Below are 14,551 nucleotides of genomic sequence, written 5' to 3'. Positions count from 1 at the left end.
TAAAAAAATGAATAAAGCTCTGATTCAAAATTTATTTCCATACTATACAGATCCAAGGAGTTTGCTTCCATTGTGTGAATTCTCTATAATGAGTTTGTTGCCTAAAGCCATTTCTTATAAATAAAAATGTATGCTCTCTTAACAATCTGGCCAAGCAGAAAATACCCAAGAAAAAGCACTATCAAAAAACCAAAATATGACAAAGGAAGGCTACTCAAACCCATAACTTTTCCAATAGGTGTATATGGAATTGCAATCCCAACAGCCGAAACTATAAGCGTCGAACAAATCACAGGCCACGCTGCCACCTCCTGGATGAACGGAATTTTCTCTGTTCTAATCATGTGGATTATAAGTGTCTGCATAAGGAGACCCTCAACAAACCATGCAGAACGAAAAAACTCGATCTCGGACGATCTCTGGGCCCCATAATAGAACCAAAGAAACGCTAAGTTAGCAATGTCACAGATAGAGCATGCGGGCCCGTTCCACAGCATGAACAATGGCAATCCTTTAGAAGACCAACGTTGTGGGATCTTTGCATAATCTTCCTCCATCTTGTCCCATGGGATTGCAATCTGACCCAGATTGTATAAAAAATTTTGTATGAGAATTTGCCTTGGGGTCAATGGCTCAGACCGTAAATATATAGTTGCGACAAGGAGCGAGATGATGCTGCCAATGTTTGCCACTAGTGACATTTTTATGTACTTCATAGTGTTTCCATATGTAATCCTACCACGCTCAACACCGGCAGCAAGGACATCAAGGTCTTTTTCGAGTAGGATTATGTCAGAAAGGTCCTTAGCCACGGACGCACCGGAGTCAACTGAAATTCCTATATCGGCGGCATCCAATGCAAGGGAGTCATTTATCCCATCGCCTAAAAATCCGACCACATGTTTGCCAGCTGTCTGCAAGGACTGGACCACATGGAGCTTTTGGGTTGGAGTGAGACGAGCGAGTACTGTGACTTTCTTGACAGTGTCATGGAATGTGGTCTGGTCAAGGAGCTCAAGATCGGGGCCCGTTATCACATGGGTGGTTCTGATGCCCACCTCTTTGCAAACTCTTATGGCTAGAGAGAGTGAGTCGCCGGTTAAGACCTTCACCTTTACTCCCTTCTCAGCTAGGTGAAGCAATGCTTGCTTTGCAGAGTCCTTTGGTGGGTCAAAGAAGGAGACTAGACCAAGGAACACCATGTTTGATTCGTCTATCTCATTTTTGCCAGATTCCTGCAACAAAATTACAAAGAGAAGCCTAACCTTAATAAGCCATTTTCTGATACCCAGTTAAATATTAGATATTTTCTGATTCCCAGTTAAATATTAGATATTGATTCTAACATGACTGGTAGTAGGTTGTGTTAATCCATAGATACATTAGCAAGATATAGTATAATTTTGTTAAAACACTTAAAACTTAAAAAACTAGATAAGAGTTTCCTTAATTTTTGAATCATACATAACTAAACAGACAGCCCTTCACACTCACATGTATCTTTTACACATTGTTTGCAACCCACATAAATGCAACAGAGCTGGTCGACTTTATTGAGTTATTCTATATTCATTCCTGAAGGAAACTGCATTACTTCAAAAATTATTTTCATAACAGATTAAGGGAAATGATATCAACACAACCACGTATTAATAACTGCACTAACTCATCTTGTCTTTTATTTTTAAAGAGCTTTCAAAGGTTATTATAGTTCCCAAAAATCCATCACAAGCCAATTAAAAATGAAAAGACAAGCTGAGTTTGTGCAATTATTAAAACATGGTAGTGCCAATATCAGTAGCCTAAATAAATGCCTCTCCCTTATGTTATATTATTAATAAGCTTTCTATTGAGAAGTTATGGCAAAGTTTGTGTATGAGAACATGAAAGAGGACTCAACTAAATGATGTTTTGTCTTGACATGATAAGTAGGTTGAGAAATTGGTATCTGCGGAAGCTACATGAGAAGAAAGCCACGTCACATTAAGAGAGGAGAAATTTTCTAGGGAAATTTAAATCATTTTTCAATGTCACCGAATGAATGACATGTAAGGTTAGAATTACAAAATGTTGAAAGAAGAAAATATCTCTAAGTGAGTTATTTGCAACCACATAACAGAGAGATGGAGTGGAAAAGGAATAGAATAGTTGGAAAGGGCACATAAGGAAATTTGCACATATAAAGAACTGGTTGCCCTTTCTAGAGGGATGTGGCCAAACTCTAAAAAATGAAGGATGTGGACAAACTCGATTGTCTCCTGGACTTTGAGATCCTCAATTACTCTGCAGACAATAAGCTGTCTCCCATATCCACACATATCTATGTGGCCTAAGGCTAAGATCCTTCTGTTTCAATTGTCAATAATCCAGAAGTATTAGAAGATTGCTTTGATTTCTGAGTAAATCTAACTGAATTGTATGCAACAATCCGTTCAATAGCGAGATGTATATAAGACTGGAATGTTATAAATTATGACAGGAAAATCAAAAGAGTATAAAGATATACACCGACCAGAAGATGTGATAGAAGGAATGGTATCATACAAAAATACCATAGAGAATACCATGCTAAACAAAATCTCCGGCAGCTTTCATGAAGTATAGCCAGCCTAATAATCTCTAGTAGGAAAGGTTGGAAAACACAGAAAATAATACAACACAATAAATAGTAGACTTATTCCCTACTATTTCTGAACATAATTTATAGAACTAAAATGAAATCACATAAGCCATATGCCCAGAGAGTGCATGGATGAATTATTAATCTAGAGAAACTCAAAAGTAAATCTTGCTGATATAAAAGGATCAAGATAAAAATCTACAATTTAGATGGATTGTATGTAGTTTGTTTCCTGGTTTGATAATAGGCAAGCAGTTTTCTGATTGGCTGTTTATAGCGTTTTGGGAATCGTAGCAACCTGTAAACGCTAATTAGAAAAGTATATATTTCTTATCCTTTTGGTTGTTAAAATTATGAAACCATCGTAATTTACTACGATAGAAAGAAAAACTAATCAGAGAACATGCATCAATTGGGAGACATTGAAATCAATCATCATTATGTAAACATGGAAATATGGAGCATTATGAAATTCTTTATATCTCAGGGGTATACTAGTAATATTTTGAAATTATATGAATAATATAATCAGGGTCAGCAGACCCTAATAGCTTCTTCTACCCACTTTTATGTTCTCCTCTCTTTCTCACTTGTTCTTATACCATTTCCCTATTTCTTATTAATATTCATCTACTTAGTATCGGAGCGGAAAATAGATCCCTTTATTTTTATTTTTTCATTTTCTTGCACCTCTAACCGTATGGACCTGTGAAGCAATCAGTCATCAAAGTATTACTTTGTATAGAATTTTGAATGGAAGCGGTATTTTTTGCAGAAATTTTTGCCTAGGTTTTGAAGACCTAAAAACATTCTATCACCAATCATTGTAGGTTTTGTTTCCTATGATTCCTTATCTACTTCATAACATGCCTTTTTATGTTGTTTCCCCTGTGTCTGCTCCGTGTAGTGTTTGCAGAGGTCATGTCACAAGCCAAATGGAAGGAACAAAATGATAGGAGAGATGAAGTCATCGTTGCAAAATAACACTTGGGGTTGACTTACCTAAGGGAAAAGTAGAAGTGGAGTGCAAGTGGGTGTTCATGATAAATACAAGGCTAATGGGTCAGCTAAAAGATTTAAGGAAAGATTACTAGCAAAAGGATATACACAAACCTATGGAGTAGATTACAATGATACCTTTGCTCTGATAGAAAACTCCAAGAGGAACATATGAACAATGATACACGGACCTATGGAGTATTGTTATATCTTGTAGTGAATTATTTACTAGTGAACTATTCTTGACCACAACATCAATGATACACGGACCTATGGAGTATTGTTATCTCTTGTAGTGAACTATTTACTAGTGAACTATTCTTGACCACAACATCAAGGCATCAAGCTCTCTAGGAGGAATTCATGGCATACCTTTGTTTATATGTTGTTTCCTCTGCTCTGTGTAGTGTTTGAAGAGGTCATATCCCAAGCCAAATGGAAGGAACGAAACGATAGGAGAGATGAAGGCGCCGTCGAAAAATAACACTTGGGAGATGGTTGACTTAACTAAGGGAAAAGAACCAGTGGAGAGCAAGTGGGAGTTCACGGTCAAACACAGTACTAATGGGTCAATTAAAAGGATCAAGACAAGACTAACAGGAAATGGATATACACATACCTATGGAGTAAACTACAATGATACATTTGCTCTGGAAGCAAAGATGAACTCCATATTTGTCTACTTTATTCTTTAACAGTTAATTAGAAAAGTATCTGTTTCGATTCTTTTGAACTTTCAAATAAAGAATCCATCGGAACTTACTGAAATAGAAAGATGAGAAACTATTAATGGAACATATAAATCAGTTGGTAGAGATTGAAATCAATCATCGACATGTAAACATCAAAAGGGATGAGCACGTACCACTCTTATCCTTCTTATTGCTATCCCTAGCACCCGCAATCCTTCATTACCTAGTTCTTCGCCCATACGTAGAATTCTTTGATGCTCTTCTACAGAGAGAGGTAACGTTATGCCTCCACTAATATTCTCAACATAACTACAAATCTTTAATACTTCTTCAAGTGCTCCTTTGGTAATCATAAATCTATTAGTATCAAGACAAGGACCATTTCTTTCAAGTATGTTATTTAAATCCGTTTCTACAATAATAGACACTCTTCTCCTTATAAAATCAAAAGGAATCTCGTCTATCTTTCTCCACTTGGATGGTTCAAACCTGTACCCACTAGTGTAAACATATGCCAAAATTGCGTCATCCACAGGATTTTTCAATTCAGATTTGAAGAAAGAATTAAGGAATATAAACCGCAAAACCCTTTCTTGGGGAAAGCCCCAGCTATCAATATGATGAACCATTACAACACGATCCATTGTGAGTGTTCCAGTTTTATCCATGCATAAAATGTCCCTACAACAGAAAAACAACAAAGATGGTTAACTCAATTTTTTTATGTAAAAAATGATGGAAAACACAATTAGCAACCTCTAGTTAATTAAACATTTCTAATGCCCTTTTAAATATTCAAGGAAAAGGCACCAAGCCATCAAAAGTGAGGTATAGGCATGAAACCGTAAAAAATGACAACTGATAATTGTGCTAAGATCCCAAAGTCAGGTAGTTCAAATTTACAAGACATGGGGATGTGTAACATACGTAAGGAAACGGGTCAACATGTAAACTAGTATATGTTGATAATAATGGGTGAACTATAGAATGTCAAATTAGAACTGAAAGGCTTCTTCTGAGCAAACAGATTGGCATGAGACTCCTAAAAATTGCCGCTGGTATTGAAATTATTAAAAAAAATATAAAAAATGTTCATTTTAAGTTGACATGTATTGAGAAATTACAATACTAATATTAATATTTTAGTATTCCTACTCCGGTCAAGAAGAAAAACATGTTGTAGAGTGCTTTCACCAGCTCAATGAGAATTTGGGCAGGCAAAGATATCCAATATAGATATCAATAAATTCAATGGCCCATAAATATGAGCAAGGTTCTCTCATATTAAATAATGTGAAGAATAAAAAGAAAATTAGAATTTTGCTATGCCACAAGCTGACTACACAAATCCATAATGTTGGGACATGTGACTAAATGACAAAAGGACTTGAAATCTGTACATATAATAAATAATACAACATTCATATAAAGAAAAAAAAATTATATAGACGTAATGATTTGATTTCCCACACATCCACAACCGTATTGACTCAAACTCTAAAATAAACAACTTTTCTACCAAAGCCCTGACCAATGAATTGCCTTCAAAAACATACCTGTGACCTTGTTGCAAATCCTCTAAAAGTCGACCTTTCAACATGCAGAGCATTGATTCGATTTTCCAAGGAAACCTGATTTCTAGACCCAACCCAAATACAAAAGGGGTCACTTTTATCTGGTCTGGAATGTCATATACTCCGTTGTTCAGGGAAGTAAAAAAAATCCCGTTCTCTTTTTATTTTATTTTTCAAACTTTGCTTATGCATATACTATATAGAATTCAATAACCACCAATCTGAAAAGAGTATTATACCAAGGAGAGCATAGAATTCCGCAAACTAGAGAAAAGTACCAATGTTAATGAAGGGAAGATGGTGAATGCCCCTAGTTCTTACAACTTCTCCCAGTTCAATAAAAAGAAACAAAACGACAGTTTACTTTTGGTTCCCCCCATGGCCAAGGAAAGGGAGAATCCTGTGAAGATTAGTGTTGCTTGCGACCATTAGCGTAATATGGAAAGAAAGGAATGGTTGGGCATTCAAGAGCAAAGTCAAAAGCCCCTTCTACAAATATATGAAGTAGATTTCGCTTACCATAAGGTGGGCTAGAGTCATTCCTTGGTTCAGAGGTGTTTCTAGTTATGCTTTCAGCAGCTCTGGAAGGTTTTGGAAAGAGGTATGCTCTCTAGTGTGGAGAAGTTAGACATCTCAGCACCCCAATGTCCACAGCCAATTGCAGGCCGGCTGCAATTAAATTTTGATGGGTCTATGACTGCTAATTTAGGGCCAGTGGGAGTTGGGGGAATCCTTAGAGATGAGGCTATTCTCGCCAAATGGGCTTTTTCCGGTCTGATTTGGGTGAAGGACTCCAATGCAGCGGAGCAGTGTTGTATGGTATCCAATTATCTGTCACTAGAGACTTAGACTGATTGATAGTGGAAAGACATTACCTTAACATAATTAGATGGATGAATCGTAGTAACCCCACTCCTTGGAAATTTGCTAACATTATGGAGGAAATTCAAGAGCGTTTGGAGAGACATTCTATTATATTCCAACACGTTAGGAGATCAGTCAACAACTTTGGCACGAATCGGGTTTGTCAGGACCCGATTGGAGCTCTTTGACCATCTTTCTCCTTTTTTTCATATAAATATAAATTTCTTATTATTAATTTCTTAGCTATATGTCTTTTATTTTGCTTCTTTTGCATTGACTATCTCAATTTATGGGGTATTTTCACCTTTCATATTATTAGATATCTTTGCCATTGAAAAAGAAAGTTCCACAAGCAAACTAGAAAAGCGATACTCTGGCATGCCATTAGTATCTTCAGTAGTTAGACTAGATATGGCACCAAGAGGGTTAAGAAACTCTAGAAAAGAATCAATGACAAATAGCGGAAGCTTCATTAATCACCTAGTTTCCCTCCCTATATACATGAGAAATAATCCTTTAAGAATTCTGCAGCAATGATGCAATTCTCTCCAAAATAACGGTCATGTTCAAAGGAACTTTGGTTTTCCTAAACATGACATTAACAACAAAAAAATCAGATTCACACACTCTATCCACATACAGACCCTACCAAAATGCTGTCGAGAAAGATAAAATGCCATAAAATACAGCCAAAAGCTCGTTTGTCCAAATGGAAAAAGTGCCCAAGAAGCAGAGAATCCAAGCTGAAGCTTGTCTGATCTCGATCTAATCATACCCCTGCAGTTAGTAACTTTGAGGCCAGAATTAAATGAACCGTTAGTATTTACTATAATCCAACAAAAATTGGGAATCATCCAATTTACCTGAATGAATTTTTATGTAAGCAGGGAGGGATGATGATCTTGAGTTTATCCTTCAAATAAGCATAAAGTTTCATATCCGTCTTCCTAATGTTATGTTGCATGTTGGCAATATCAAATCTCTAATTTTTGACACTGTAAAGATATGGGATATAGACCAGGGAAGCAGGATTTGTACCTAAGGGTGGGGATTCGCGATTCCTCGAATCACGAATCGGAATCATGATTCGATTCGATTCCCCGATTCTGAGGAATCCCGAATCGATTCCGTCGGAACCCCGATTCCCAATTTATGAAAACCTCGATTCCCACTTTATATGAACCCCGATTCCCAGGCGATTCCCTGCGAATCCCTAGCGAATCCCAACTCCCCAGCGACTCCCGGCGATTCCCCGTCGAATCTCCGGCGAATCCCCGGCAAATCCCCGACGAATCTCCGTCGACTCTCTGGCAAACCCACGATTCCCGCTTCCAACCATCCCAGGAGCCTTTGAATCCCGCTTTCGAATCCCGAATCGAATCCCACCCTGGCAACCTTGATATAGACTTTAACACCAGGAATTTTACCTTCATTTCTAGCTTTCTAGATTTTCTATGACGTAAAGCAACAGATCCACCAAGAAAATATTCTTCTCTAATTGCAGATCTTGAATTTACAAGTCCAAACCATACAAAGATCCGAGAAGGTAGAGACCTGGCTGTGAGGAACCACAAACCAATTGTTGATTGCTGTCCATATAATTTCTGTAGCATGGCATAAGAACATGACATGGTATTTAGTTTCTTTTGTGCTGTTAAAGACATAATATTGGGTAGCCCTCTTGAAAGTTCTACATTGAAGAAGTTGTCTCGAGGTATTTTCTGCAGAAAGAGCGCCCCCTCCCCCCCCCCCCCCCCCCCCAAAAAAAAAAAAAAAGAGAGAGAGAGAAGAACACAATCTTCAGAGAAATAATGGGTTTCCGTGAGATCAGCCTAATTAACTTTTGGATTACTGGAGCAAATGCTTTCCCAAGCATGGTTCATTATTTTGGAGCGAATTACATTGTTACTGCAGAATTCTCAATGGATCATTCGTCGTATATCTATAGTGGGAAACTAGATGGTTCACTGGTCAACAATAATGGAGCTTTCGTTGCTACTGTAATTGACCATTTTCTGGATTTTCTTAACCCTCTTGTCGCTATCTCTGGTCTAACTGCTGAGGACACTAATGGCATACCAAAGTATCATTTTCTAGTTAGCTCTTGGATCTTATTTTAATAGCAATGATATCTATTAATATTAAAGGGGAAACGACCCCACAAACAGAGATGGTCAATGCAAAAGACGAAAAATATCAGACATCTAAGCCAAGAAACTAACAATCAAAAGTCTATAGTTATAAGGAAATCAAGGAGGAAGATGGTCAAAGAGCTCAAATCGTTCTGACAAATCCTTCTCGGGCCAAATGATCAACATCATTGTTGGTTGATCTCCTAGCATGCTGGAATGTAATAGAATGCCACTCCAAATGCTCCTGAATTTCTTCAATAATGTCCGCAAACCTCTAAGTAGCGGGGCTACTACGATTCATCCACCTAATTATGACAAGGGAATCTCTTGCCATCTATTACATGCATCTCCATATACTCTTATGATTCACTACTTTGAATCCCAACATCTTGGTCCCAATGGATTAGTAAGAGCCTTTGAAACCAAATGGGCATTCTTAACTTAGATTTGGACTAATTAATTCACATCACCAGTAGAGGCTTACAGCATTGAACACATCTATTTGAAACATCAAATAAGTTCTGACCCTAACAACGATCGATAAATGCCCTGAAAGTTAAAAAAATTGGAAAATAGCACATGTATGGAGAGAATCCAATGTTGCTGCTGACTTTCTATCTAAAACTGACCGCCCATGTAAAGGGGAGAACATCCAACACCCCCCACACACACACACACACAAAACACCCCCCTCTCTCTTAAATATTGTATATCTTGATAGATTTGGATGTTGTTACTTGAGAATGTAATTCATTTCACATATTAATGAACCGGTAGAGGTTCGCCATGCCATTCAAAAAAAGAAACATTAGACTAACTGTCCTGAAAAGAAATGCCAAGCTCATGCAACTGGGACTATTCTAAAATATAGAAATTTTTAAAACAAAATATATAATCAGAATAGTGAAGATCATACGCACACTTACATGGCTCCCATGTTCTGTATGGCAACTAAGCTTTTGACTATGCATCTATCTCTGGCCATTGCAATTGCTCCTTTTGCAAGATTTGTATTCACAATGAGAGGAAGCATCTGTGGGGTAAGAGCAATTGCAACAGAGATACCAAAAAGAAAACTCTCGCTTAAGTCATCGGATGCACAATAATCCAAGAGGACAATTACAGGGACCATGACTAGCATTATGCCAATAACCGCATACGATACACCCCGCACACCCTTCTCAAAGGAATCTGGTGGTTTTCCTTTTCCCAGCATAGAAAATATGGTACTCATGTAAGTCTTAGACGCAGTGGAAACAACTAATCCAGTGCCAGAACCCGATACAACACTTGTTCCCTGGAATTTTGATTGTAGCCGAAATCAAAAGCAAGAAAATTGTAACATAAAAAGAAAAGAAAATCACAAATATAATTCATACAATTGGCTGACACATGAAATTTACCATAAGGCCTATATTTCTTAGCTCTAGCAAAGGAGTAGTTGGATCTTCTTTGATATCTGCTATCTTTTCTATTGTCCCAGACTCGCCTGTTAACGAAGACTGGCTGTCCAACAAGTAGGATGGTGGTCATCATTCTAATTGGCTGTACAGAAAAGAAGGTATGACATGAAAGAATTCAATAATCCCCATTTTGAGAAGTGGAATAAGTATTCCACTTTGCACCATACCTTACTACTAGATCTTTTGATGTTAATAGCCGCACATCACCAGGAAAAAGATCCCCAGGGCTAAAAATAATAATGTCACCAGGAACTATATCCCTCTGATCAATTTGAACAACCAATTCTGTCTGAACAACGCTACCAGCACATCTCTGAACTTGAACTGGAGATTTTAGAAGTTCTGAAAGCTTCATGGCTGCTTTCGAACTGCTAAACTCCTGAATGAACATTTATATATAACATATAATCAGAGCAATAATATGTGTTGTAGAAATCTAATTTGATTAACTGCAGCCACTATACTAGAAAAGTACCCAAATAACCTAGCAGGGGGTTGTAATTTATGTGATACAAAAATTAAGATTACCTGGTAAAATCGAAGACCCACGCTAATAAAAACCAATACGAGCATAATGGTTCCATTGGCATCATCATATGCTAGGTACGATAAAGCTGCTAAGACAATTAGAATGATATTGAAAGGATGAAAGAAAGCATTACGCAGGATCTGCCACCAACTTGGGAAGATATGATCAAGAGGAACGTTAGGTCCAGTTTCCTTCAGTCTCCTATCTGCTTCCTTGAAGCTCAATCCTGCATTAAATATTTAGAATGTCATTAAGAGAGAATGCAAGGTCTAAATAACATTCTCCCATAAGATATGCATGAACTTTATATGAATTTCTAGTTTCTAATAAAAAAAAGAAAGAGTAAACTTTTCAAAATGAATGAATCGATACACTCACTCACAATGCAAGATTTACATGCATGTGAGTCTGATTAATTGAATAGCTAACGAAAGCTAGTACGACTGTGTTATGGCATTATATTATGAATAACTTATATTATGAATTGTATAATGGCATAACACTTTGGCACTGGAAAGAGGGCTCTATGATAAGTGAAACTAATGCAAGATATGTGATAACAATGACAATACACGCCAATTAAATATAAGTACCTATTATGGATTCCCTAAAAGAAATTTATACAAATCACTTTCAAGTGAAAGTTTACATGAATAAATTTATGATATGGATTACAAATCTATAATAACTAGTAAAAATTTAAGAGAAGAAATTTTGTTTTACTAATTGAGGGCCATTGAGCTAAGGAAAACGGAATTTAAACAATTATAACGGGCACATTTGAAAAATTCAAAATATAAGCTCTTAAGGATATTGATTTTCAAGGGAAGTAATAATTTCTTAATTGACGACGATCATGATTAGGAAGACGTGGAAGTTGATGTTGAAAATGACCCCTATTATCTCCAAAAGAAAAACACAGTCATGATTTTCGAGAAGCCTTCAAATAGTCATAAAGATCCAACCTAGCCTATAAAAACCATTATTATCATTAAAGTCTTACAAGTCTAAGGAATATGAAGTTGATCAAATCAAGAGGCTTCCTGACCCTCTTTTAGGCATATACAAGAAGCAGAATAGAATGTTACAGGTGAAAGAATTTCATATATGTAATTTGAATCAAATTTACTTCCACCACCAATTCAGATTGATTCTCAGTATAAAAGATTCAAATAAAACCCTGTTTGGATTGCAGGAATTTTATGGAAAGGTTTGGAAAGGAAAAAAAAATTCTAAAAATTCCTACTTTTTTTACAAACCAAAAAAGATTAATTTGAACCAACCCTATTCAACTTCTATGTAGAGGGACCTTCAATTTATGATAATTTCACTCAAAATTAACCATAATCATATCATTTCCCTCATAATTGTGGAAACAAAAAAAAAATTAAGAAAATCTTTTACGTCAGAAAGTTTTTCTTGCAATCCAAACAGGGCCTAAAAGAAAAATGGAATACACACCTCTTTCAGTTGAACGGACATATTCGAAAACCATGTCCTTATCAGCTTGGGCCAATGTATGTAACCAAGTATACACCTTCTCTTCCTCTTTCGACCGTATCCCGCCATCAAGCTTCTCTATAAAATTAAAAACAAAACAAACCCATTTCAAAAATCATCTATAAAATCAAAAACAGAACGAACCCATATCAAAAACCAACTCACAGAGAGCAAAACAGACCAAAAAACCCACTTTTTGAAAGGAGACACAAAAATTACCCACTTTTTGAAAAGAGCTTCCCTAAGCAATCCAAAACAGAATCTATAAAACCCCTCTTGGGATCTTGGGGATTGGGGCTTTTTTTCTTCACAAGAAGTTCATGGAGAGTGTTTGTGGTGGATGGAGAATCACCATTTGAAGAGAGAAAGTTTGAGATTTCCATTCGTGGGCTGAGTAGGGCAGGGCAGAAAGGATTAGAGATAATGTTACAGAGCGCATTTTGATTGGAGGTTGACAAGGAAGAAAGGGAACGGTGACTATTGGATGATGAGGAAGAGCTTGGCTTTTATTTATTTCTCTTTGAATGCGTCTTCTCTTTCCAACTACCAAGCTTCGAAAGACAGTTAGGTATGGGAACTTGGAAAGGGTAACGACTAAGGGTGTCAATTTTGGCTCGGGCTCGGAGGCTCGCTCGAGCTCGGCTCGGATCCTTAACGAGCCGAGCCGAGCCGGCGAGTCGAGCCTAATTTAGGCCAGCTCGGCTCGGCTCGTTAAGAATTTAATATATTTAAATATATATATTATATATTAAAAGGGTTGTCCAGGGAGTGAAAGGGGGGGGGGGGCAAAATATGTCACTTCATTTTTGGAACCCCATTTGTTACTAGGACCACCCCCCATGGTTTAACAAAAGTAGTCAAATTACACTAGTAGGGCTGTCCAGGGAAGATGAGGGGTGTGAACATAATATAACCTGAGCTCGGTAAGGCTCGCGAGCCTAGCTGAGCCTGATCGAGCTTAGCCGAGCCCGAGCTTGGTTCGAGCCCGAGCCGAGCTTTTGAGCTTAACGAGCTGAGCCGAGCCTGGCCAAGCTCGGCTCGTTTACACCCCTAGTAACGACTTCATTTTGGGGTGTCAAACTGTCAAAGGATCTCCACTTCATTGAATCCACTTAGGGCCCGTTTGGATACCTCATATTTTGTATTTGGATTTGGATTTGGATTTGGATTTGGATACAAAATGAATAAATACGCCGCTCATGTTGGACAAGACAGAGAGGGAAAGGGGTACTTCCCACTAGAGCGGAGAGGTTGAGGAGCAAAGAGGGTGAAGGATATTGCCAAATTTGTGGATTTGCAATTACTTACTTCCGCAGTATATTTGGAAATCTGATTTTTTTCACTGTCGGTCACTGATTTGGAAATCCAAGGTTTTGATCCATATCCAAATCACAGTGCAAAATGGGCTGCAAATGTGAGAAATCCAAATCCAAATCTTCTCGGCATCCAAACGAGCCCTTATGTGTTTGTCGATAATTTATATGATGGACAACGTGCATAAACCTGCAGCCCCAAAATACATTGGGCCCATGTTGTTTGAGTGATCTAAACCATTCATTTGATGGCCCTGATATAGATAGAGTGTGGACAAAAAAAATCTTCCCCTTAGATCATCTAACTGGTGAACCTATGTCGTTCGAAGACCAAGAACTCCAGAACCATGATTGGACCATTTCAAACTGTCGGATCAAGAAACATAAGACACGGATCGACGATCAAGCCCAAGAGGATGCCAAATCATATTGGCGATCATCCACGGATCGCGTTATAATCTAAGGTCCTTGTTTACCGAGGATCCTGACAATTAGTTAATTTATTTTTTAAGTTTAATAGGAATTTTCCTCTTAATAGCCTTTCTTTTATTGGAATTGGGAATATTTTAAGAGACGTTTTAGAGAGAAAAGTTGAGAAATTTTAGGGATCTTTATTAGAATTAGGAAACCGTATAGGAATTGTCTACCCAAAACTCTTTAAATACATGTTAATGTAAACAAATTTTAAAGGTTGAGTTTTATGATTAAATTTTTATTTTTATTTTTAGGAATTATAATTCTTCTATCTTCTTCACCTTCTTCTTGGATCAAGAGTGCAAAGCAAACCAAGATTTGTGTTTCAATCCTTTCTTCCCCATCAAACATCAAACTTATGCTTGTTGGTCACCAAGAGCCAAGTCCCATT

The 14,551-nt window shown here is 37.3% G+C and overlaps 1 protein-coding gene across 1 annotated transcript; it reads right to left on the bottom strand.

Moving 5' to 3' along the window:
- Positions 1–12,884, bottom strand: LOC143889530 (uncharacterized). Its single transcript, XM_077393775.1, has 8 exons — positions 12,597–12,884; positions 12,335–12,451; positions 10,873–11,099; positions 10,512–10,723; positions 10,285–10,387; positions 9,808–10,178; positions 4,485–4,992; positions 1–1,235 (listed from the first exon to the last, which is right to left on the bottom strand). Exons 1-8 carry the CDS (start codon positions 12,754–12,756, stop codon positions 102–104), a joined length of 2,832 nt encoding a protein of 943 aa, XP_077249890.1. The 5' UTR covers positions 12,757–12,884; the 3' UTR covers positions 1–101.
- Positions 12,885–14,551: the final 1,667 nt, after the last annotated feature.

The sequence above is a fragment of the Tasmannia lanceolata genome, unplaced genomic scaffold, assembly GCF_043159265.1.
Source record: "Tasmannia lanceolata isolate RefF3 unplaced genomic scaffold, GAP_Taslan_0.1 ptg000013l, whole genome shotgun sequence".
Lineage (NCBI taxonomy): Eukaryota > Viridiplantae > Streptophyta > Magnoliopsida > Canellales > Winteraceae > Tasmannia > Tasmannia lanceolata.
This window is presented reverse-complemented; position numbering and strand designations above follow the sequence as displayed.